Source organism: Furipterus horrens, unplaced genomic scaffold, assembly GCF_987537825.1.
Source record: "Furipterus horrens unplaced genomic scaffold, mFurHor1.1.pri manual_scaffold_6, whole genome shotgun sequence".
Taxonomy (NCBI): Eukaryota; Metazoa; Chordata; class Mammalia; order Chiroptera; family Furipteridae; genus Furipterus; species Furipterus horrens.
In genome coordinates this window covers 92,154,098-92,178,113 of record NW_028327176.1, presented here as the reverse complement: position 1 = coordinate 92,178,113, position 24,016 = coordinate 92,154,098, and the positions used below count along the sequence as shown (strand labels likewise).

The following is a 24,016-nucleotide window of genomic DNA, read 5'->3' as shown; positions in this document are numbered from 1 at the left end:
GGTCCCTAGTTGGGGCCTGTTCAAGAGGCAGCTGACTGATGTTTCTATTGCACATCGATGCTTCTCTCCCTCTCTTACTCCCTCCCTTCCCCTCTCTAAAAAATAGAATAAATAAAATCTCTTAAAAAAGTCGTCGTCGGCAGCCGTTCGTCTCGAGAGACGATGGTGTAGCTTCTTAAGAGTCTATCTGCACCGCCGAGAATGGCTGTGCAGTCCGACTCGGGAGTGACAGGGTATCTGTCTCCTCCCGTGTTGAATCGACATCTTGCGATGACGCTGGAGTGTCCTCTCCAGTGAAGCTGAAGCTACAGAGCCTGGGCAGGGTGATATGGAGGGTCTGCTGTTGCCCATGCAGCAGACCCCCCCTCTCTTCGCAGCTGAAGGGTCCAAGGGAAAGACGGAGTCAATACAGCTTGGCTTCAGGTGCGCCGCAGGAGTTGCCGGTGTTGACTACAACGTCAAACCGCCTTAGGGACTCCGGCTCCGGATTTTCTGTCGGGGTTTACTCCCTTAGCCTTTCCCCTGAAGAGGTATGCCGCAAGGCAGCGGAGGTTTTTTGGAGTCAGAGTTTTCCTTCTCTGATGTGCCCTGACTGGAAGATCGAACCAGCGACACTTAGCTCGCAGGCCGACGCTCAATCCACTGAGCCAAACCAGCCAGGGGCATCTTAAAAAAGACAGCGCTCATAAAACTGAAAGAAAGAAATTATAAAAGAGAAAAAAGAAAAGACTAGTATACTTGGTGAATATTTCCTTTAGATTATGTTCTAGAATGGCAACAAATAAACTTATAAATCAAGATTTTAGGTGGACTGTTTTTCAGAGTTGATCTTTTCTTTTTTTAATTTCACAATTTTACAGAAATAGCCAAGATATAGGAGTTTAACATACTGCATCAAAGTATGCATAGTAGAACATTTTTATAACATCTACAAATGAAAAGCCAATTTCCTTACAGAGACAATAATGCAAATGTTCACAGTAGCTTTGCTACACAGAAATGAAATTGTTGCAATTGATGATTCCACTGCTTTAATGGGAGTTCATGTTATAATAACCTTTATTAATTAGGAAAATATCATAATTTAAACGTAGGCAAGACCACTGCAGATCTATAAGTTGCCACTGAGGAAATTAAACAGAAATGGCTTGTCCTGTATTTTCAAGTACTATTACAACCAAGAACCTCTGTTCTTAATCATGACATTTTCATTGTTTTTTGACTTTATGTGCATATATATATTTTTCTGTTTTCAGCATAAAGTTCATGCAGTTTCTAATGACATGGGATCAAAAAAGGCTGTGAACCTAAAAAAGAATAGTTATAAACTGAGATCTGTTAAGTGATAGCCACTTCTTAGAGTTGCAGCGTGTGACTTGTTATTCCCGAAAGTTATCCCATCTTCTAGGAGGTTGCCTTCAGGGAGCTACACAGTGGAACAAACCGAAGCTGAGAGACTGGGAGCAGGTTGGTGGCTGAATAACGTAGGTCTTTGGATAAACATTCGTAAGTTAGGTTAATAAAATCCGATGATAATTCTTTTGTACCTTATCTCTTTCTGAAGCATAAACTTAACAAAGTATTTTGTAGGGAAGAAAAAAAGAAGCAGCAAGCATCAATACTTGGGGAAACTTGAAAACATTATACAATGAAGCTTTCTTAGGTAATCTGATATTTATTGTGTTCTGAATTGAATGCTTTTGTTTGTTTACAGTTATTTGGGGAAAATTGTTTTAATTAGAGATTGGATTCAGAGAAACTGAAGAAGGCTTGAATTTAATAGGAAATAAAAATAATAATGCAAATTATATATTGGGCTGTTTTTGGTTTGGGAATCTTTGATATTTTGTGATTGAATAGTAGAGTAGCTTCTAACTACCACAGAATTAGATATTATTGCCAAACTGAGCCCGGGGTATTGCCTAGTCTAGGAAAACACATTTTAAAAGATGGCCGGAGGCCACTGGCAGGCCCTGATAAAAAAATATTGGCAAATGTCAGGGATATATATATGAAATATGATAACTTACTAATAACCAATCAAGTAAAGCATTAAGGTTATGCAAAATGTAGTATTCATAAATTCACATCAGTGTAATACTACAGTGTATAAAGGATTCTGATTTGATGTTCTCCTGAGAAGTTAGGCTACTGTGCAGTCCGTAGCAACATTGCAAAGCTCTGGTTCCATCTGCGAATGTGCGTAAGGTAGGATTGTTTCACGTTTATGGTAAGATGCAGCTCATCAGTGTATGTTGAGTTGGATGTGCTTTTCAGTTGTTTCTATTTTTAAAAAATAAATTACTGTGTAGCTATATCATTGTCAGTTTAATTTGTTGTAGGTTGTTCAGTTAACCCTGTAATATATATTGGTAGGTCTAGGAGTCTGAGTCAGAAACATTTCTGATTTCTTCCACGTTGCTACAGTATAACTCTTGTAAGTTCAGGACTTTGACAGACCTTGGTTTGAATCTGCTATTTATTATCTGTGGTCTTGGACAATTGCCTAATCTTGTTTGTGTTTCAATTTCCTATCAGTAAATTAGGATAAAAAACAGTACCTGCCTAATCCAGTTCTTTGAATATTAAAGATCTGTGTTAAATGCTTAGGGCTCTGCCTGCCTTATAGTAAATTCTTAATAATTAGTAACCATTATTATTAGGTGAAAAGTCCTTTCTGTGTCCCTACTGCAAAATGGTTAATTTTCTACTAGATTGTAATTTTTTAAGCTTACTTTTGGGTTAAAACATTCAACCAATATTTATATGTTGCATATGTTTTAATTCTTTTGTATGAATATTCATTGCTAATAATAGTGTATGTTTCAAATGATCTTGATTAGTTCAAATTTGGGGTGGTCACTTTCTAATTGAAATATATTTGATATGTAGCATTGTGTAAATGTTTAAGATGTACAGGATGCTAATTTGATACATTTATATATTATAACATGATTGCCATTGTAGTGATAATTAGTACTTCTATCATGTTACATAATTATCATTGCTTAATAGTGGTTAGAATAAAGTTCTAGTCTCTTAGCAGTTTTGATGATTGTACGTAATACAATAGTACTGTCTATATTTACTAGACTCCCTGTAGCAGATCTCTAGGACTTACGAAAGGGTCACCTTTTAAATCTAATTACTACTAGCGTTGTCCTAACAGTCATTTTCTTGTTTGCTTGTGTTGGCATTGCTACATTATCTTCAATTAGTGGTTTCCTTGCAAGAACCTTTTATAATCCACTTGTCATTTTTGTGAGTGGTAGTTTAATTAAACCTAGGTAACATTTAATTAAAGTCACAAAGGCAAGCATACAGGTAAACCTGTTACTTCCCTTAAGCAAATGAATACACTATCTTCAGCTCTGCCAATTTTGTGGAATTCCCACTCTTCTCTAAAGACACCTATTTATCTTATAAGACAAGTTTTTGACATGCAGATCAAGAGAGAAAAGCAATGGCTATCTACACATTAAATATTACTAATGATTAATTTTTTCCTCCGTTTTCTAGGTTAAAAATACCTATCACTAGAAGTGGTAAGGCTTTCTTTCCAAATTTCTATGGTTTATATTTAATTCTCCCTGGGCTGTGAGCACCTCATTTTGGAGAGCAGGTTATTTATATAGGCAATTATTTGAATATTTACTCTTATTCTGATATAAGAGTATAACAGATAATTTTTTGAGCTCCTGTTCATTTAGTAATCCGTTTGGCTTAGCTGTCATTATTTTGGCATGGTATTTATGAAAGATAACTATATTTGACTTTCTAAAAATCATAAAATTATGATCCTCTAGTTGAAGAATTGACATCATTCGTTATCTTGTCTAACTTTCCTCAGTAGACAGTGAGTTCTTCAAAGGTAGCGTCTTTATCTTTTATTAATCTTTGTGTTTCTGTCATGTATTACTGGTCCTATATTGTAGAAGGAGCTCAATAAATCTTTTATCAAATGAATTATGTACAGATTCAGAAACTAGTTTGTCCCTTGGCAGAGAATTGGAGAATCAATGTGGTAATTGCTAAATGGAGTTACATACACTCTCAATAAAATAATTTGTCAAATACTTTTGTTATGATATAGTTCTTTAGTATTCTAAGCTAAACATATCTATAAAATCATAGATTGACAAGAATTGGAGCTGGACTGGATGTTAGAAGTCATTTACTCTTTCCCAGAGAAAGACATTTCAGGAATCTTGAATAGAAAATGCCCATGAAATCCAGTCATGTTTTTCTCCGTAGCACTTTACTGCTGGGGTGTTATTACTCTTCTGCAGAGTTTAGATTGGATTTGCAGAGTAGCAGAACCAAGGTTACATCTACCAGTATGGTCATTCTGCACCTGTTTATTCAAACTTTTGGATGACATGGGTAGAGTATATATCAAAAGGAGTGAGATGTCCTTCCCATGAGAAAGTAGAATGTAATTTTTTTTTAGTGTGTTTAAGATGCAGACAGGACATTACTTATCTCCCCAAGTGATATTAACTTAAACTTTAAAGAATACTACTTAAAATTTCACACCACATGGGTACCAAGAGCAGAAAGAAATTGCTGAACCATATGCTTGTAAATGCCATCTCTTTCATCAAGGGAAAGATCATTTATATTTTGCAATTAAAGAGCAGAAGGTCTTTTCTCCCATAAACGCCTTTCAGTCAGGAAATTTGCGGGATGGAGAGGGCTTCCCAGGGGAGATTTATACAGCATTCAAGGACTCATTGGCATCACTACCTGGTGGAACTTTGCTCTTTGTCTATCTGCTGATTAAACTCTGGAGACTAAACTTTAATTCTAAAAAGTGTAGTAAACCCTTGTTAAAGAAAAGTTTGTAAACAGTTCTCCTGAAAGTGAGCATTAAATAAAGAAATTGATATTTAGGTCGACTTGGTTTTTTCAAACTCTGTAAGAGGCAATTATAACATTACAACATGAACTACAGATGGTGCTCTCACTTTACTGATGGACATTGTTTATTATTTTTGGTTAGAACAAATGGGCTTGGGTTTCTTATTGCTTAATAAACAGTCATTAACCCTGAGAATTTTCATACTGCTGTTTTAATCTTAAAAAAATTTTTTTTGATGTATTTGAATTCATGCTAAGTTAGCCAACCACAAAACATAGTGTAGTTTCTATACCACCATCCCTGGTAAATATGAAGTCCCAGAATCCTAAACTAATAATTGTGTATGGAATGCTGAATGGCACCATTTCCTGGTTGAGGGATCCCTGCCTTCTCTTAGAGTAAGTCCCTGTTTCCCTGTCTTCCTACTCTTTTCCTTTCTCCCACCTTGAAGGAATAGTTTAAGTGAATAGATTATCCTTGTCCTATCCTGTGAATGTCAAGATTTAGTTTCTGGGACTGTCAGCAGGAACAAATTTCAGAGCATTTTGTGTGCATCTGAGAAAATTTGCCTTATAGAAAAAAGTCATACTGAAAAAACCCCCAAAGTGAAGATCTTCAGTGGGGATATATCAGATGGAGCATCCTAGTAGGTAATGCTACCCAGGTGTCTGATATTTATTCCTTTTTGCCTATCTTAATGTAATGCACTTTTTATTCCAGCCTTCAAGTTGTTAATTAATTTTTTATCTGTGGAGATAATATATAGTCCCTCTGCTTACCATTCTTAGTCACTAAATCAGGTACTGCTGGTTGTGGCAAATTAGAACCCTTGCTGTCTCATACACAGACTAACTTATTTTGTAATTTTAGTAGCCAATGTTATTGAAATATTTGAATATAATATTACAAAAAAATGCTTGCTATAAAAATTTTAAACATTACAGAAATGTGTAGTGCATTATGTAAAAATTTTTTTCCCACAACCCTGATCCATTGGGTTAACCCTTTTTCACAGTTTGGTGTTTGCTTTTTATTTACTAAAAATAGGATTTTACTATAATACTGTTTTGCAGTTTGTCCTTTTGTATACAGTTGCATGTATTTATGATTTTTAATGTAAGTAGTATCTAATTTTATTCTTATAAAATCATTGTATAATATTCAGTTGTATAGACTTAATATTTGTTTACTACATTCCCTTTAAATGGGCATTTGAATTTTTTCCGATTTTTAACTGTTACAGAAAGTGCTGAAGTTGACATCCTTTTGTATTTAATTTTGTCCTCTCGTGTGAATATCCAGCTTTTTAAAAAATGACTGGCCATATCTTTTATTAAAAATAATTCACATTTTCTGTCACTGAATTGAAATGCTACATTTATATGTATACTCACTTCCTATGTGTACTTGGGTATATTTCTGGACTATTATGTTCCCATGATCTGTGTCTGTAACATAACATTGTTTTAATTGTTCTAATCTATGATTTGCTTTCTCATCTAATAAGCTGGTCCCTTTTATCATTCTTTTTTTTCTCAGAGTATACACCAAATCACATATTTATTCTTGCAGATGAACTCCTTTATTCCAATTTACTTTAAAAACTCTGTTGTGATTCTGATAAGGAATACTTTTTAATTCCTGTAGTAATTAGAACTATGTCAGCTTTAAAAAACCTCTTAATAAACATAAATTTCTCACTTCTCATTTTCAATTTTCTAATATGTGTACCCATTTGTCAAATTATTGTTTTTTAATTGTGTATTCCTACCAAGAATGCTTGGTTGAATTTTTGCTTTCTGTTAGTATTGTTTTCACAATATAAAGTACAATAAAATATTTAATATGCTTTTTACTAGTGATTTAGAGATGTTTGGTCTCTTCTCTACATTGTGTCTTTCTATCTCCAAACAATATATGTCCATTTCTTTTTCTTAAATCCCACAATAGTTTTTGTAAAAATGGTGTTGATTTTCATGGATATTTTGTGTGGGCAGTCAGATTATCAGCAGTTGTGATTATTTTGTCTCTTTGTTTAATCATCAATTTAGCTTTAACTTGGTTTCCTTAATTGGATTGTGTTTTTTAATTAAATTTATTGGGGCGACATTGGTTAACAGGGTAATATAGGTTTCGGGTGTACATTACCACGATACATGATGTGTATATTGCATTGTGTACTCACAACCCATAGTTAAATTACCTTCTGTCACCATATATTTGGCCCTGTTTACCCTCTACTGTTCCCCCACCCCTTCCATCTGGTGACCACCATACAGATTTTGTCTGTCTGTGTCTCTGAGTTTCAGTGTCATATCCCACATAGGAGTGAAATTGTGTACTTCTTAGCCTTTTCTGACTGACTTATTTCACTGAGCATTTTGTTCCTGAAAATTGTGGTAAGAGTAGACATTTTAATTTTATTTCTGAACTTTCTAGGAATGTTCCTAGTGTTGTATTATTAACTAGCTTCTGACATCTGTTACAATTAGGCTGTGTATGTAGGTATCAAGTAAAGGAAGGATCCTTTTATTCCTATTCAATTAAAGCTTATAAAAATAAACTTAATGATTGCATAAAAATGTATTTTAGCTTTTATTGTGTTATTTACATGACTTTTTTCTTCTTTGACTTTTTAATTTGATGACATAATTATTTTCCCTAATATTCTTCATCCTTTTCGAATTGACCCACTTTGTCATGAATCCTTCTGCTTAATTCTGTTTTCCAATATTTTACATAGGATTTTTTTTCATTTATACTGATATTTGAGTGAGTGGTTGTGGTCACATCTTTGTGTTAGGGTTATTTTAGCTTCATAAGAAGAAGCAGAAAACTTTACTTTTTCCCTTGTGCACAGGAATAGGTTAACATTGGAATTATGTGATTCTTAAAGTTTTGAAGAAACCTGTTCATACAGCTGTTTGGATCTGGCATGTTTGGAGGTCAGGGGTCAGTAATACGTTTGGGCAGGTGGAGTAAGTTCTTTCTTTAGTATGCTTTCTCCTCTCCAAATCTAAGATTAAATAAGTATATCAGGTAGGTTTTCAGTGCTTTTTCTGACATTGTTAGATCCTCTGGTTGTTTCTGGGGCTATAAAAAATATGTGAACATAGCAGGATTCAACTTTTATTTTTAGAAAGCCTGCTTGCAAAATTGTCCCATGTCTAGCATCCAAAACTTGGATAAAAGGGTTCCTGCCATTAATTGATGCGTGGCTCATTTAAACTGTACAAACAGTATGGTTTTTGTTGAACACTGCTTTCCTTCATGGAGTCTGGAATTTGGGTACACGCCAGGGCTACCTACACTAACAGCTTCCCATTAAGTGCCTTGCTATTAAGATTCTAATGCAGGCTGTCACAGCTTTGTGGGGGAATTAAGCACATCCAGTGTAACTTCATTGGAGAGGATCTTTGTGTCTGGTTTCCCTCAGACTTTGCCCCATGTGCTTTTTCAAAACCGTTGCTGATTTTGCTCTGTATTCTTTTGCTGTAATAAATAACAGTTGTGAGTACAACTATACACTCATGAGACTTCATTTTATATGACAGGCCAAAACAGTGGTATTAAAAGACAGTGGCAAAGTAAAATATATAACTTAAAAAACCCCTTATGTAATCATTACAGGTGTGGAAACAATCTCATGGAAGTTAGAAAATTTGTATGTCATTCATGGTTGAATAACTTTCAAAACTTAAGAAGTCAATAAACAGTTTTACCCCATAAGCTTAAATTTTTTCCCAATTTTATCTATCAAATTAAAATTGGTTGTTAAAAAAATTAAGTTTATTGGTGTGTGGTGTCTAACACATGCTTTTAAAAAAGCAAGCAGTGGACCCAAACTGTGACTTTTAGATAAGCTATAGCATAGGGTGAAAATATTTTCTGCATACAAGCTGTGGCATTGGTAACTTTGTTACTACATTTGCCTCTTCATAGTAAGACTCAAAATGGAATTATATGACTTTTCTCAGCTGGTATTTTTCTTTTCTTTTTTTTGTTTTTCTATTACAGTTGTCTCACTTTTTCCCCCATTTTTTCCACCCCACCCAGCCCACTTCTTTTCCCACAGTCAGTCCCCACCCAGTTGTCCATGTCTGTGGGTCATTTATACTAGTTTCTTGACTAGACCCTTCCCCTACTTACCCCGTTCTCCCCCCTCCCCCCTTGGTAACTGTTAGTCTGCTCCTTGTTTACATGTCTCTGGTTCAATTTTGCTCATTTGTTTGTTCATTAGTTTCCTGTATTAGATGATATATGATATTTGTTTTTTGTTCTCGGGCTTATTTCACTAAGCAGAATTCCCTCTAGTTCCATCCATGTTGTCACAAATGACAGGAGTTCTTTCTTTCGGCTGCTTAGTATTCCAGTGTGTAAATGTACCACAGTTTTATGATCCACTCATCTACAGACAGGCACTTAGGCTGTTTCCAGCACTTGGCTATTGTAAATAGCACTGCTATGAACATAGGGGTGCATGGGGTTTTTTGAATTGGTGTTTCAAGATTCTTCTGGTATAATCCTAGCAGTGGAATTGCTGGATCAAAAGGCAGTTCCATTTTTAGTTTTTTGAGGAAATTCCATACTGTTTTCCATAGTGGCTGCACCAGTCTGCATTCCCACCAGCAGTGCAGTAGGGTTCCCTTTTCTCCACATCCTCGCCAGCACTCGTTGTTTGGTGTGAAATGGTATCTCATTGTGGTTTTAATTTGCATCTCTCTGATGGCTGATGATGTTGAGCATTCTTTCATATTCCTGTGGACCTCTGTATGTCCTCTTTGGAGAAGTGTTTGTTCAGGTCCTTTGCCCATTTTTTAATTGGGTTGTCTGTCTTCTTGGTGTTGAGACGTATAAGTTCTCTATATATTTTGGAGATCAGTCTCTTGTCTGAGGTATCATTGGCAAATATGTTTTCCCATATGATTGGTTCCCTTTTCATCTTGCTGATGTTTTCTTTTGCTGTACAGCAACTCTTTAGTTTGATGTAGTCCCATTTGTTTATTCTTCCCTTTATTTCCCTTGTCTTAGGAGATATATCAGCAAAAATATTGCTGCATGGGATATCTGAAATTTTCCTTCCTATGTTTTCCTCTAGGACTTTTATGGTGTCACGGCTTACATTTAACTCTTTGATCCATCTTGAGTTTAATCTGGGGTAGGGTGATCTAGTTTCATTTTTTTTGCATGTCCCTGTCCAGTTCTCCCAGGACCATTTGTTGAAGAGGCTCTTTCTGCTCCATTTTATGTTTCTTCCACCTTTGTCAAATATTAGTTGACCATATAGACCTTGGTTTATTTATGGGCACTATTCTCTTCCATTGATCTATATGTCTGTTTTTATGCCAGTACCAGACTGTTTTGATTACAGTGGTTTTGTAGTATAGTTTGACATCAGGTATTGTAATTCCTCCTATCGTGTTCTTCTTCCTCAAGATTGCTGTGGCTCTTTGGGGTCTTTTTTGGTTTCATATAAACTTATGAAGTATCAATTTTAGGTCTGTGAAATATTTCACTGGTATTTTAATAGGGATTGCGTTGAATCTATAAATTGCTTCGGGTAGTATGGACATTTTAATGATGTTGATTCCTCCCATCCATGAACATGGTATTTGCTTCCATTTATTTGTATCTTCCTTAATTTCTTTCTTCAGTGTGACATAGTTTTCCGAGTACAGATCTGTTACCTCCTTGGTTAAGTTTATTCCTGGATATTTTATTTTTCTTGTTACTATAGTAATTGGGATATTTTTTCTAGTTTCTATCTCTGATATTTTATTTTTGGTGTACAGAACTGCCTTCGATTTGTGAATATTGACTTTGTACCCTGCTTTTTTGCCAAATTCACAAATTAGGTCGAGTAGTTTTTTCATGGAGTCTATAGGGTTTTCTATGTACACTGTCATGTCATCTGTAAGTACTGACAGTTTTATTTCCTCTTTTCCAATTTGGATGCCTTTTATTTCTTTTTTTTTGTCTGACTGCTGTGGCTAGAACTTCTAAGACTATGTTGAATAGGAGTGCAGAGAGTGGACATCGTTGTCTTGTTCCTGATCTCAGGGGGAATGCTTTCAGTTTTTCCCATTGAGTTATGATGTTGGCTTCAGGTTTCTCATATATGGCCTTTATTATGTTGAGGTATGCTCCCTCTATTCCCGTTTTGCTGAGTGTTTTCATCACAAATGGATTTTGGAGTTTGGGTAAGACTGGCTTCATTGAAAGAGTTTGGGAGTCTTTCCTCTTCTTGGATTTTTTGAAATAATTTGAGAAACATAGGTGTTAGTTCTTCTCTAAATGTTTTGTAAAATTTGCCAGTGAAGCCATCTGGTTCAGGACTTTTGTGTGCTGGGAGTTTTTTGATTACTGCTTCAATTTCATTAGTTGTTGTTGGTCTATTCAAACTTTCTGCTTCTTCTTGATTCAGTGTTGGAAGATTATGTATTTCCAGAAATTTGTCCATTTCATCTAGGTTGTCAAATTTCTTGCCGTACAGTTGTTTGTAGTAGTTTCTTACAATCCTTTGTATTTCTGTGTTATCGGTTGTGATTTCTCCAATTTCATTTCTGAGTTTATTTGGGTCCTTTCTCTTTTTTTTCTTGATGAGCGTGGCTAAAGGCTTGTCGATTTTGTTTATCTTTTCAGAGAACCAGCTCCTGGTTTTATTGATCTTTTGAATTGTTTATTTAGTCTCTATGTCATTTAATTCTGCTCTGATCTTGATTATTTCCTTCCTTCTACTCACTCTGGGCTTTGTTTGCTGTTGTTCTTTATTTCTTGTAGCTGTAGGGTTAGATTTTTTATTTGAGATTCTTCTATCCTTTTTAGGTAGGCCTGTATTGCTATGAACTTTCCTCACAGGACTGCTTTTGCTGTGTTCCATAGGTTTTGGGCTGTTGTATGTTCTTTATCATTTGTTTCCAGAGACTTTGATTTCTTCTTGATGTCATTGTTAACCCTTTAATTATTTAATAGCATGTCGTTCATTCTCTATGTGTTTGAATGTCTTTGAGCTGTTCCGTTGAGGTTGATTTCCAGGTTTAATCCGTTGTAGTCTGAGAAGATGCTTGATATAATTTCAATTTTCTTGAATTTGGCGAGGCTTGTTTTTTGTCCTCCCATGTGGTCTATCTTTGAAAAATGCTCCATGTGCACTTGAAAAGAATGTGTATTTTGCTTCTTTGGGGTGAAAATTTTTATATGTATCAAGTAAGTCCATTTCATCTGGAGTGTTGTTCAATGCCTCAATATCCTTGGTGTTTATTTGCTTTAAAGGTCTGTCCATTGTTGACAATGGGGTGTTAAATTCCCCTACTCTGAGTGTGTTGCTGTTGATATCCTTCTTGTAGTCTTCAAAGACTTTCCTTATATATTTGGGTACTCCTATGTTGGGTGCATATATGTTTACCAGGGTTATATCTTCTTGATAGATTGTTCCCTTAAGTATTATGAAATGCCCTCTTTGTCTCTTTTTATGGCCTTTGATGTGAAATCTGTTTTGTCTGATATAAGTATTGCTACCCCAGCTTTTTCTTCATGTCCATTTGCATGTAATACTTTTTTCCATCCCTTCATTTTCAGTCTGTGTAGATCTGTAGATCTTTTGTTCTGAGGTGGGTCTCTTGTAGACAGCAAATATGTGGGTCCTATTTTCTTATCCATTCCATTACCCTATGTCTTTTGATTGGAGCATTTAATCCATTTAGATTGAAGGTTATTGACAGATATTTATTTATTTCCCTTTGTACCTGTGTTCCTCTCCCTCCCTCTTCCTAAATCATTCCCTTTAGCATCTCTTGCAATGTAGGTTTGGTGGAGATGTATTGTTTTAGTCATCCTTTTTTTGGGAAACTCCTTATTTCACCTTCCATTTTGAAAGAGAGCCTTGGTGGGTAGAGTAGCCTTGGTTGTAGGCCTTTGTTTTTCATTGCTTGAAATATTTTTTGCCATTCCCTTCTGGCTTGTAGTGTTTCTGTTGAGAAATGAGGTGATAGCCTTATCGGAGCTCCCTTGTATGTTATTTGCTATTTTTCTCTTCCTGCATTTAGGATTATTTCTTTTTCTTTGAATGTTGCCATTTTAATTATGAGGTGCGTTGGAGTGGTCCTCTTTGGGTTCATCTTCATTGGGACCCTCTGTGCTTCCTGTACTTGAGAGACTTTTTCTCTCCTCGTGTTTGGGAAGTTTTCTGTCATTACTTTTTCAGTCAGGTTCTCTATCACTTGCTCCTCTTCTTCTCTTTCTGGTATCGCTATGATATTGATATTGTTGCATTTCAAATTGTCCTGAAGCTCTCTTAAACCCTTTCCATTTCTTTTCAGCCTTTTTTCATTTTGTTGTACTGTCTGGGAATTTTTTTCTAGCTCACTGATCCGGTCCTCTGCTTCATTTAGCCTGCTTTTGATTTCTTCTACTGTGTTCTTCAGTTCAGAAATTGTATTTTTCACTTCTTCCTGGCTGTTATTGATAGTTTCTATGTCCTTTTTCATGCTGGTGTAATTCTCAGTAAGTTCCTTATAGCTTCTCTGAAGTTCTTTGTAGTTTTCTCTTTAGTTTGTTGAATTCATGAGCTTCCTCATTTCCATTGTTTTGAATTCCATGTCTGACAGTTTGCTTGCCTCTATTTAATCTATCCTTCCTTCTGGGAATTCCTTCTTTCCTTTTGATGGGGTGTTGTTTCTTCGTCTTCCTATTTTAGTTTTAGGTGGCTCTCCTGTTTGTTTCTGCTTCTTAGATTGACCTTTTTTATTTCCTGCCTTTGCGGTTGACCTTCTTGTATACAGTTATTGTGCTGCTGCTTCAGGCTGATGCCACTTGGAGGAGAGTAGTCTGCCTAAGAGATGTCTTCCATAGCACTGGGGATAATTTTGCACTGGGATCTAGTCCGCTGCTTTCCCAGCTCTTTCTCTAGAGCCAGCACTGGAAACTTTTACAAAGCTCCTCTAGTTCACCTCATTGTCCTTGGGCCACACCCATTGGCGAGTACGCTCCCTCATGCAGGCCGGGGACAGGCTGTGGACAGGCCCTGGGCCAGCCAGCTTCACATGAGGGGTGGGCTGACTACAGGTGCTTCTGTGCTTCTGCCCAGGGCAGGCTGCGGGCAGGCCAGTTGTGTGCAGGGGTGGACGAATTGGGGTGCTCCCGTGTGCGAGTGACCAGGGGCCCAGGTGGGGGAGAGGGGCTTGGGCTAATGGCTCTTGCTCATGCATTTCCCAAGAATCTTGTCCCGCCCCTAGCTTTTCCTCCCCTGGTCCTCAAAAAACAATCAGGAGAAACACACACACACACACACACACACACACACACACACACACACACACAAAATACGCTGCTCCTTGCCTCTCAGAGTCAGGTGCCACCTGGCCCACTCCTGCCTCTGCCAGTGGGCAGAGCCTCATTCTACACTCCTGACTCTTCACAGGGGAAGCCTAGGGGCACTAAAAAATCTTTGTGCACTGCCAGCCACAGTCTGGGGAGCCAAGCCAGCCAGAACTTATGTCTTGCCCCTTTCTCCTCCACGATCCTTACCAGACAGGTCACTCTGAGACAGTCTTCTCTACTGCCAGCAGCACCAAGGCTCAACTCCTGTCAGTATCCAGATCTTAACTGAGATGCTCTGTCCATAATTAGCCAAAACTACAGACAGGTCTTGGGAGCAAGCAAGCTCAGCCTCCTTTCAGTCCTCTGCCATCTTTCTCCTTTAGCTGTTATTTTATTTGTATGTGCACCTCAGTAAGGGCTGTGAACCTAAAAGTGTCTAAATCAATGGCTCATTCAAATCACTTCAGAATAGTGGTTATACATTCTAGACCAATTGCACCAGAATCTCTGATAGATGGGGCTCTAGCATTTTTCTTCTTTTTTTCTAAACTCCCCATGTGGTTCCAATGTGCTGCAAGCTCATTGGGAATCATTGGTCTAATTAAAATTCATTATATATTCTAATAAAATTTGTGTTTATGCCATACTAAGTGACTATTTTCTATACCTGGCAATATTAGTTTTATGTCTCTAGTTGAAAAGCATAATTAAAATGTACCTTTAGCAAAATAAAATTGTATGACTAAGAATTACAGATCTAGAGAGACTATGAGAATGATATTTATGTATGTAGTATTAATGCTTATTGTATCAGTTGAAGAATTATAAATTTACTTTTGAGCTAGTTAACCAAAAACCAGTCATTGTGCACCAAGAGTCATTTAGTTGCTTTTTGGGGAAGACGCGGTTGCAACTGCAGCTAAGTGCTGTCCCTTCCACTGCTGCTCCTGACTCACCTCTGTTCACTCTTGCCAAGGAACCTGTCAATCAGAAAGCTGTGCTGCAGCAATGTCTTTTAAAGGTACCTGTGGAACCAGAGGTGGTGATTCACTGAATTTGAATTACTCTAACCAGCTGCAGTGTAAAATTTTTGGAGAAGATGTGTGCTGACTTGATCAGAGGGGCAAAGAAAAAGAATCTCAAAGTGAAAGGACCAGTCTGGATGCCTGCCAAGACTCTGAGAATCGTTATAAGAAAAACTGCCTGTGGGGAGGGTTCTAAAACTTGAAGTCTGTTCAGATGAGGATTCACAAGAGACTCATTGACTTGCACAGCCCTTCTGAGATTGTTAAGCAGATTACATCCATCAGTATTGAGCCAGTAGCTGAGGTTGAAGTCACCATTGTAGATGCTTAAATCAAGCTTTTTAATAAATTTACTATCAATTGTTTTTAAAAAAGTCATTTAGTCTATCATTTGAATCTTACTCATCATGAGAGAGTGTTATAACAGAGAATATATTCACTGGGTCCAGGCACTCCTCATTTTGTATACTTCTCTTTATTGTGCTTTGCAGATATTACATTTTTTACAAATTGAAGACAAGAACCTCCATCAGGAAAAAGATTACAATTTGTTTTATTGCTATAATCACTTTGTTGCCATGGTCTGAAACTGCATCTTTTCAGCCAAGAAAGCATCAGTTTTGTTCAGAGTCATGCACCATCACTGAGACATTAGATAGTGATGTGCTAATTTATGTTGAAGAGGAATGGGATTTTGAAATCAGGTATGAGTCACTTTCAGAACTTCATGGCTAATATAGGAAATGACCATGTGATTTCGAACAGTGGTTGGATAACATAGACAGAAACTGAAACAAAAACAGTTTGAACCTTTGTCTAGTTTATAGTCAATCATTGATCATATGTTAGAGTAGGGGTTAGCAAACTATGGCCTGAAGTTAATAAGTCCAGCCTTTTCCTGTAAATAGTTTCATTGGAACATAGCCACACTCATTTATTTAATTATTGTTTGTGGTTGCTTTTAGTTGGATAGTATTGTAACATAGACTGTACAGCCTGCAAAGCCCAAAAATATTTACTGTCTGACCCTTGGCATAAAGTTTGCCAACTCCTGCGTTAAGACTGTGGCATCACACATTAAATGATTGATTCTCACATGATTTGCTGACACTCCTAAGTAGGTCCTTTTTAGCTGTCTTTCATACACAGGTGACTGGAGATGGTTTCGTTTTTAGGGCTTTCCAATGGAGGTTGCGGTTGAGGGAAAGGGATTTGCCTTGGCAGTGATGGTAGTATTGTAGGGATAAAGAAGCCAGTGACTTGCAAACCAGCAGGAGATAATGAACACATAAATCATGGAAAAGGGACAAGGAAATTCCACAGCTCCTCACACATATCTCTGGGATCAAAAGGAGGTGGATTGTCATCACCAAACACAGAGAAATGGGAAGATGTAGCTAGATAACTTTGCAAATAAGTTGGAGATAGACCTATAACTAGATTACCCTAAATTAATCACACCCTTAGTTAAGTAGTTAATTGTATTAGATTGTGAACCCAGATTAACCAGTAATGGAGAAGTGGGGGAGAAGAAGAGGGGAGGGGGAGCTAACCACATTAGTATAAAACCGGTTTTCTTTGTCTGCTTCGTGTGCACATGCCCCGGGCTGGCTATGTGCCCGACTCTGCAGACTCGTGAATAAACGCCTCGCTTTGCTGCCGAAGTCCTGTGTCCCGGTGTTTTATTGTGAGCGTTCCTTATGGTATGCTGCTAGTCCTTTGATGCTCCTAACACAGGAGCTTGTTCACTTACCCGGGGTGGTGTCTGTTTGTGTAAGTCATCCATGTTTCCCTATATCACAGTCCTTGCTGTTTTCCTTCTGTTGGCTGTGGTCACGGAGTAGCAGGAACTGGAGAAGCTGGATCAGGAGGATCTTCCACTGCAGTCTCTGGGGATAAAGACCATTTCTTCATACATTTTGATAATGGATCTGGATGTGAAAGTTTAAAGAGTAGGAGTGGCTTATCCTTTAATCCTTCCTAGTCCAAATGGAGAGTTCTAGAAGGTGTAGAGGGCTAGTGGAGAAAGCATATCTGGCTGAATTCCCCTAGTCTCTGGTGCAACAGAGGGTAGCTGGCTCACCTCTGAGTTGTCATCCACAGCTCTGTTTTGGACAACTGTATGCTAGTGAAGGCTCTCATCCACTTGCTAGGTTACTTATACCTGAAAAAGCAGTACCTGCAAGTACATTAGAGGTTTAAGAATTATAAATGTTTTTAGCTTTTGATGCATATAACTTCCTTTTCTGAAATGTTAATTAAGTTTTAGATTTTTGATTTTCAGTTAATGTTTATTGAAGGGCATTGCACACAAAAGCAAGGAAGTGCCCATAAATCTGATTAAATGTAATGATGTCCTAGTAGACACAGGCAGTGTGATCATTAGAGCTGAACATTGGGACTAGAAGTTATAGTCTCCAGAAAAACATTTGGGGTTATTCTGTGTTTGAAATGTATTAGGATGCGGCTATAAATTTTCATTAATATTTTCGCTGATATATCTCTTAGGACAAGGGAAATAAGGGAAAGAATAAACAAATGGGACTACATCAAACTAAAATGTTTCTGCTCAGCTAAAGAAAACAGCAAAATAAATGAAAAGGGAACCAACCGTATGGGAAAACATGTTTGCCAATGATATCTCAGCAAGGGTTTGATCTCTAAAATATATAAAGAACTTATACAACTCAACACCCAGAAGACAGACAATCCAATTAAAAAATGGACAAAGGACCTTAACAAACACTTCTCTAAGGAGGACATACAGAGGGCCTATAGGCATATGAAAGGATGCTCAACATCACTAGCCATCAGAGGGATGCAAATCAAAACCACAATGAGATATCACCTCACACCAGTCAGAATGGCTATCATCAATAAGTCAATAAACAAGTGCTGGTGAGGATGTGGAGAAAAGGGAACCCTAGTGCATGGTCGGTGGGAATGCAGACTGGTGCAGCCATTGTAGAAGACAGTATGGAATTTCCTCAAAAAACAAAAAATGGAACTGCCTTTTGATCCAATGATTTCATTGCTGGGGCTGTACCCCAAGAATTCCGAAACACCAATTCAGTGGAACCTATGCGCCCTTATGTTCATAGCAGTGCTATTTACAATAGCCAAATGCTGGGAACAGTCTTAAGTGCCCGTCAGTGGATGAATGGATCAAAAAACGAGTACATTTCTGCAGTGGAATACTACGCAGCAGAAAGAAAGAAGGAACTCATGCCTTTTGTGACAATATGGATGAAACTGGAGAGTATTATGCTTAGTGAAATAAGCCAGGCGATGAAAGACAAATACCATATGATATCACCTAATACAGGAACCTAATGAACAAAACAAACAAATGAGCAAAATAGAATCAGAGGCATGGAAACAAGGAACAAACTGACAGTGAGCAGAGGGGAGGAGAGAGGGGGAGAAAGGGGAGGAAAGAAAGGGAAGGGTCTAGTCAAGGAATTAGTATGAATGACCCATGGACATGGACAACAGGGTGGGGACTGACTGTGGGAGAGGGGGAGGTGGGCGGGGCAGGGAGAGCAATGGGAGAAAAATGGGACAACTGTAATAGAACAACAATAAACAAAAGAAAAAAATAAATGTTATTTTTGTGACTACAGACCATTACAATTTTTTTTTCTAAAATATTTGATGGTTTCCGACCAAAACTTCTGAAAGTATTTGAAATGTGATGATTTAGGTTATTCTCTTTGTGATTTAGGTCTAGATCTGTGCCCAGATGCCTTTTCTGCTGGGTATAGTTAGGTATGCCCTACCTTATTAAATCTGTGCTAAAAGAGGAGTTCTGGTAGGTGACTTTCATTTTCCTGAGGTACTGAGAAGTAAGGGACCTGCATTTGGGCACAGCATTCTAGACTGTGATAGCTCTTAAGTGCTGCTACTGTTTGAGGGACCTGGCCTCTATTTTTGCTTTCCCAGTGTGATAAGGCAGTGAAGGTAGTAGAGTTAATGGAAGCAGGCTGAATTGCTCCCCAGAATAAATGGGTTAATAAAGATACCAGTAATGATGAAATCTCTCTATCTGAGTGTTTTAAAGTAGTTTTTACCTAGCTGTGTTTATGTATGTGATTTTCTGTGTATACTTCCCTTCCACCACTAACTCTCATCTCTTCTTTATACCAGACTGGCAACTATTATCTATTCTGCAAGATGAGTAACAGCCACCCTCTTCGCCCCTTTACTGCAGTGGGGGAAATTGATCATGTGCACATTTTGTCTGAACATATTGGTGCCTTGTTGATTGGGGAAGAATATGGTGATGTCACATTTGTTGTGGAAAAGAAACGTTTTCCTGCCCACCGAGTAATTTTAGCAGCGAGGTGCCAATATTTTCGGTAAGTCTGTAATAATTTTTGAAGATTCAAGTTAACTTGTAGAAACAGTGGTATTTTTTTACTCTGCAAAAAATAACAAAGCATAACAATAAATACTAGCAACTTTTCAATTCAGCATCTATAAGAATTTCATCTTTGTAGCCTTTTTATTATTTTTTGAAAATCACCTTTTTCTTTAGGAGCCATTTTAGAATTATAGGATTAAAAGGGTTCCCAGGCTAGCCTCTACGCAATCAACCAGTTTTTAAGGTCTCAAGAATATTTCTTAGACTGAGTTTCTGTTGCTCTCACTTTCTCCTCACCATTGACAACTAATGTAAGTTAAATTGATATATTGGGAAATAGGCTTCTTGGTATATAGACAGACGGCCCTCTGAACTTGCTAATGAACATAAATACCGCTTAGTTTCAGACTATTGATGTCCAGGACCTGAAGGTAGCGCAACAGATATACCTTTAAGACGAGTAGTTTGGTAACCCCACATTAAAGGAAACTTAAGTATTTATCGAGACCGTTTCATAATAACACTAGAACTAAAACTAAATAAAATATTTATGCATTTAATTAATGTAAAACTTGTACTTATATGTAGCTATTTTGTTACTCAAACCCTTAAATGTTATAAATGTTAAAGTGAGCTCTGATTACTCTGCATTATACCCAATGTTAGTTAAAAGGGAATCATCACTGAATGATAATTTATCTTTGATAAATCCATTGGTCTATATCCATAAAATTACTGATTTTCCTGGGAAACTTGATATCTAAAATTGAAATGCTGATGGCTTAGAGAAAAATTCAGTTACCTTCTAGTGAAAACTGCAGTCTGAGTTTTATAATCAGAAATAACTGAGACAGTGTAACAGGAACACCTAGAGTCACATAGTGAAGTGTGGTTTTTAGAAATATTTACTATCTAATGAGAACTTTTATAGTATTTTATAAAAAATTTTAGAACATTTCATCTTGTACATATAAAGTGCTACTGTAGATGAAACGAGGAGCCTAGAAAAGGGAGGATTCTATTAAAGAGTCCTTGCTTACACTTTCCTATTCCTCTTGCTAATGGCCTTGTCTAGTCATTATTTGTTACCAGCCTCTGTCCTCTGTGCACTTGCCCTTTTTTGTTTCTTTTCCATTTCTTACTTTTGGTCCACTTCTTACTATTAAAGTGTTTGTCGAAGAATCCATTCTGTATTAAATCAGAATGTTTTGGCTTTATGTTTAATATCTGTTAATAGTTTATACCTCACCCTCTTTCAAAAATAATTTGAGACAACTATCAATGGGTATCTTTTAGGTGATCAATATATTCTTAAAAGAAACTCAAATACTTAAAAAAATCTGAAGACCATATTAAATGAATGGAATATACTCCCTCACTTATTGACCTTGTTCTTGATGTTTGTTTGTGAATATTGAACCTTAATTAATATCTGATTGCTCATGAGGCTAAACTCAGAATCATTACCAATGCTATCTGAAATTCTCATTGCTGACACTGTTTCTGTGTAAAGGTAAGCTAACTATCAGTAGTCAGGAGAGGCTTTTGCTAAGTGTCATCATAGAGCCTATCAATTCCCAGAGAAGGACAAGCTAACCATGCAGAAGGGAACTTTCCACAAGTTGGGGGTTCATATTTAGAGTTCCAAGGGAGCTTCATCAAATCTACTTTTAAAGCATTGATAATCTGTGTAAATATCATAGGTCACACTGGAGTAAGTCTTGGTGAGACCTTCCCACGAAGGTGCTTTTTAATCTAGTAATTTTAAAGTTGTGGTTGGATATTCTCTGGGGTAATGGAAAACTTCAAGTGTTTTTAGGCAGAGTATAACCAATGAAGAGGTGTGCTCAGAATATTCATGAATCTTTTGCTGGATGGTTTTACTTATTTTCCTGAGCCAAGAAAGAATGCTGGATCCTGGGAGAGGGTGAGAAGAGTTCCTGGCAGGTGTGGAGGGATCCTTGAAGTGCTAGTCCTGTTCTCAGAATGTTAGGAGCAGGGGGAATCTCTTTTAGCCCCCTTATTTTCTTGCTCTGACTTTTACATATTTTCTTTCTCACTCTTTACTTTTCCTTTTTTGAGTTCCTACCTTGTCATTTTCTGGCTGCCCTTTCTTTTTTGGATAGATTGAAAGTTTAATTGTTTCATATTATTTCTCTAGATTAATAGAGGTAGAAATTTAAATTCATTATGTGACTGAATTGTCTAGGTTTCTCTTGGGGACCCCCAAACCACAGAGATTCCCTGGTGTTGCAGATGAAATGAAGACTTCTCAGGCAGCTTGTGCTAGGGGAGAGAAGATCAGATGTCTGAGAGACAAATGCCTCGATTGCCTTTCTCCAAGGTCTTACATTGAGTGCAGTAAGCTTAAGGGCATATAGCACACACTCATCAACCAATGTTAAACAGTGCTGATTACAGAAAACAGATATCGTTCAGGGATAACAATTGAAGGAAAGTTGAGATCTCCCTCAGGTCAGGGTGTGTTGGACTCAAAGACTTTAGATGGCCGTAAAATAGGGAGGGTGAGTTCATTTTGAGTTAAAGTTAAAACCTCTGATGCTGGTACAATAAAGCGATCAAGTGAGGTAAAGAAATAGGACAAGCTTCAAAGGACATAAAGCACCTTCTCATGGCCCCATTCCCACTGGGGCCACTGGCTATAGCATCGAGGCACGTATGCACCCAGCTTTCCCGTTTTTCTGGCCAGGTCTTACGGGCTTCATTTCCTTCTCTTGGCCTGCACGGGGCTCTAAGTCTCGATACTTTCCCATGGGGACCCTGACAGTTTTCTTTCTTTTCTTTTTAAATGAGCAGATAAGCAACAATGTGGAGATTTTTAAAAATGTGACAGATACTGAAAGACAAAAAAGTTAAATCATCCACAATTCCATCACCAATTTCATTTTTAATTTATAAAGGAACAGTGAAAGGCCTTTCCTCCCAGCCATCTATTCCCATTTCCCAGAGACAGTCACTGTTAACAGTTTAATATGAATTTCCCCCAATTTTTCTCAATATAAATAGATCTATCTATACATACCTATGTGCATACACATAGAAGTATGTGCTGTATACTTTTTTTACTCAACACATATGGATCTGCAACTTAACCTACTGTATTCTGGACATCTTCCCAAGACAGTTTATTCTGACTTCCCTTAAACTTTCGAAGAGCTGCACAGAATGTATGTATCACAGTTTTCTAAATCATGTTTCTCTTGGTGGACATGTAAGATTTTTTGCAATGTTTCCATTGTTTCAGTGTATATTCTTGTATGCTTATCTTTACAACCATGCTGTATTATGTCTCTAGAACTGAGTCCTAAAAGTGAGATTACTGAGTTGAAGGGTATGTATGTTTTAGATGTGAACAGATATTACTTAAATTACTTTCCAAAAAGGGTTTCCCATTTATGCTTGAAGCAGTGAATGAGACCATCTGTTTTTCCATTGCTTTTGCAGCCTTGAATATTAACAGGATTTTTAATTTATGCCAGTCTAACAGGGAAGAATGGCACCTGTTTGTGCTTGTTTTTATCTGATTATATATTCTATAGAGTTTTACTTTTTAAACTGTATTATTGGTCTTTGGCATGTTTATATTAATTTCACTGTTCCTCTCAAAAGAGCACTTTCATTTCTATTTATTGAATGTTACATACCTTGAGCTTTCAGGATGTTTCATTAGTCCAGTTGTCTAAAGTATTAATTCAAAATAGTTTTAAAATTACTTCTCTTAGTTTATTAAAGAACTATTTAAAATGATTCCTATGTATTTCTTTACCTGAATCTTTGTTATTAAACAAACTTATGTTTGTGTAATGTTGATAGCCATTATTTCATAACTTTGTAGCAAATCTTATTTGAGGTTTTTCTCATGCATTTCTTCTCTGACATGCAGAGCATTACTGTATGGTGGAATGCGAGAATCTCAGCCTGAAGCAGAAATCCCTCTTCAAGACACCACTGCAGAAGCATTCACTATGCTACTTAAATACATCTATACCGGGCGGGCAACACTGACGGATGAGAAGGAGGAGGTGCTGCTGGATTTTTTGAGCCTGGCTCATAAATATGGATTTCCAGAGCTGGAGGATTCTACCTCTGAGTATCTCTGCACCATACTTAACATTCAGAATGTCTGTATGACTTTTGATGTTGCCAGCCTCTACTCACTTCCCAAGCTGACTTGCATGTGCTGCATGTTTATGGACAGAAATGCTCAGGAGGTGCTCTCAAGTGAAGGCTTCCTCTCCCTTTCTAAGGTGTGTCATTGTCTACAAGGAATTTACAGGCACGCATTGTTTTACTTATATCTGAACAGTAGAAATGTAGCAATGAACTAAAAATAAAATATAAAAGTTGAAGATATGGAAGATGTTGTCTGTCTAGCCACCTGCCTCTGGCTACTGAGACTACATCATATAAGAGAAAGGCAGACTGCTT

At 37.2% G+C, this 24,016-nt stretch overlaps 1 protein-coding gene and 1 pseudogene across 1 annotated transcript in view; both read left to right on the top strand.

Moving 5' to 3' along the window:
* Positions 1–24,016, top strand: part of BTBD9 (BTB domain containing 9) — a 479,622-nt gene that overhangs the window by 42,497 nt on the left and 413,109 nt on the right. The window contains exons 2-3 of the mRNA XM_090280431.1: positions 19,351–19,562; positions 23,472–23,835. Coding sequence (XP_090136557.1) covers positions 19,378–19,562; positions 23,472–23,835 — 549 coding nt within the window. The 5' untranslated portion in view covers positions 19,351–19,377. The remainder of the gene's footprint in view (positions 1–19,350; positions 19,563–23,471; positions 23,836–24,016) is intronic.
* On the top strand, positions 11,044–15,535 carry LOC150006956 (small ribosomal subunit protein uS10 pseudogene; annotated as a pseudogene).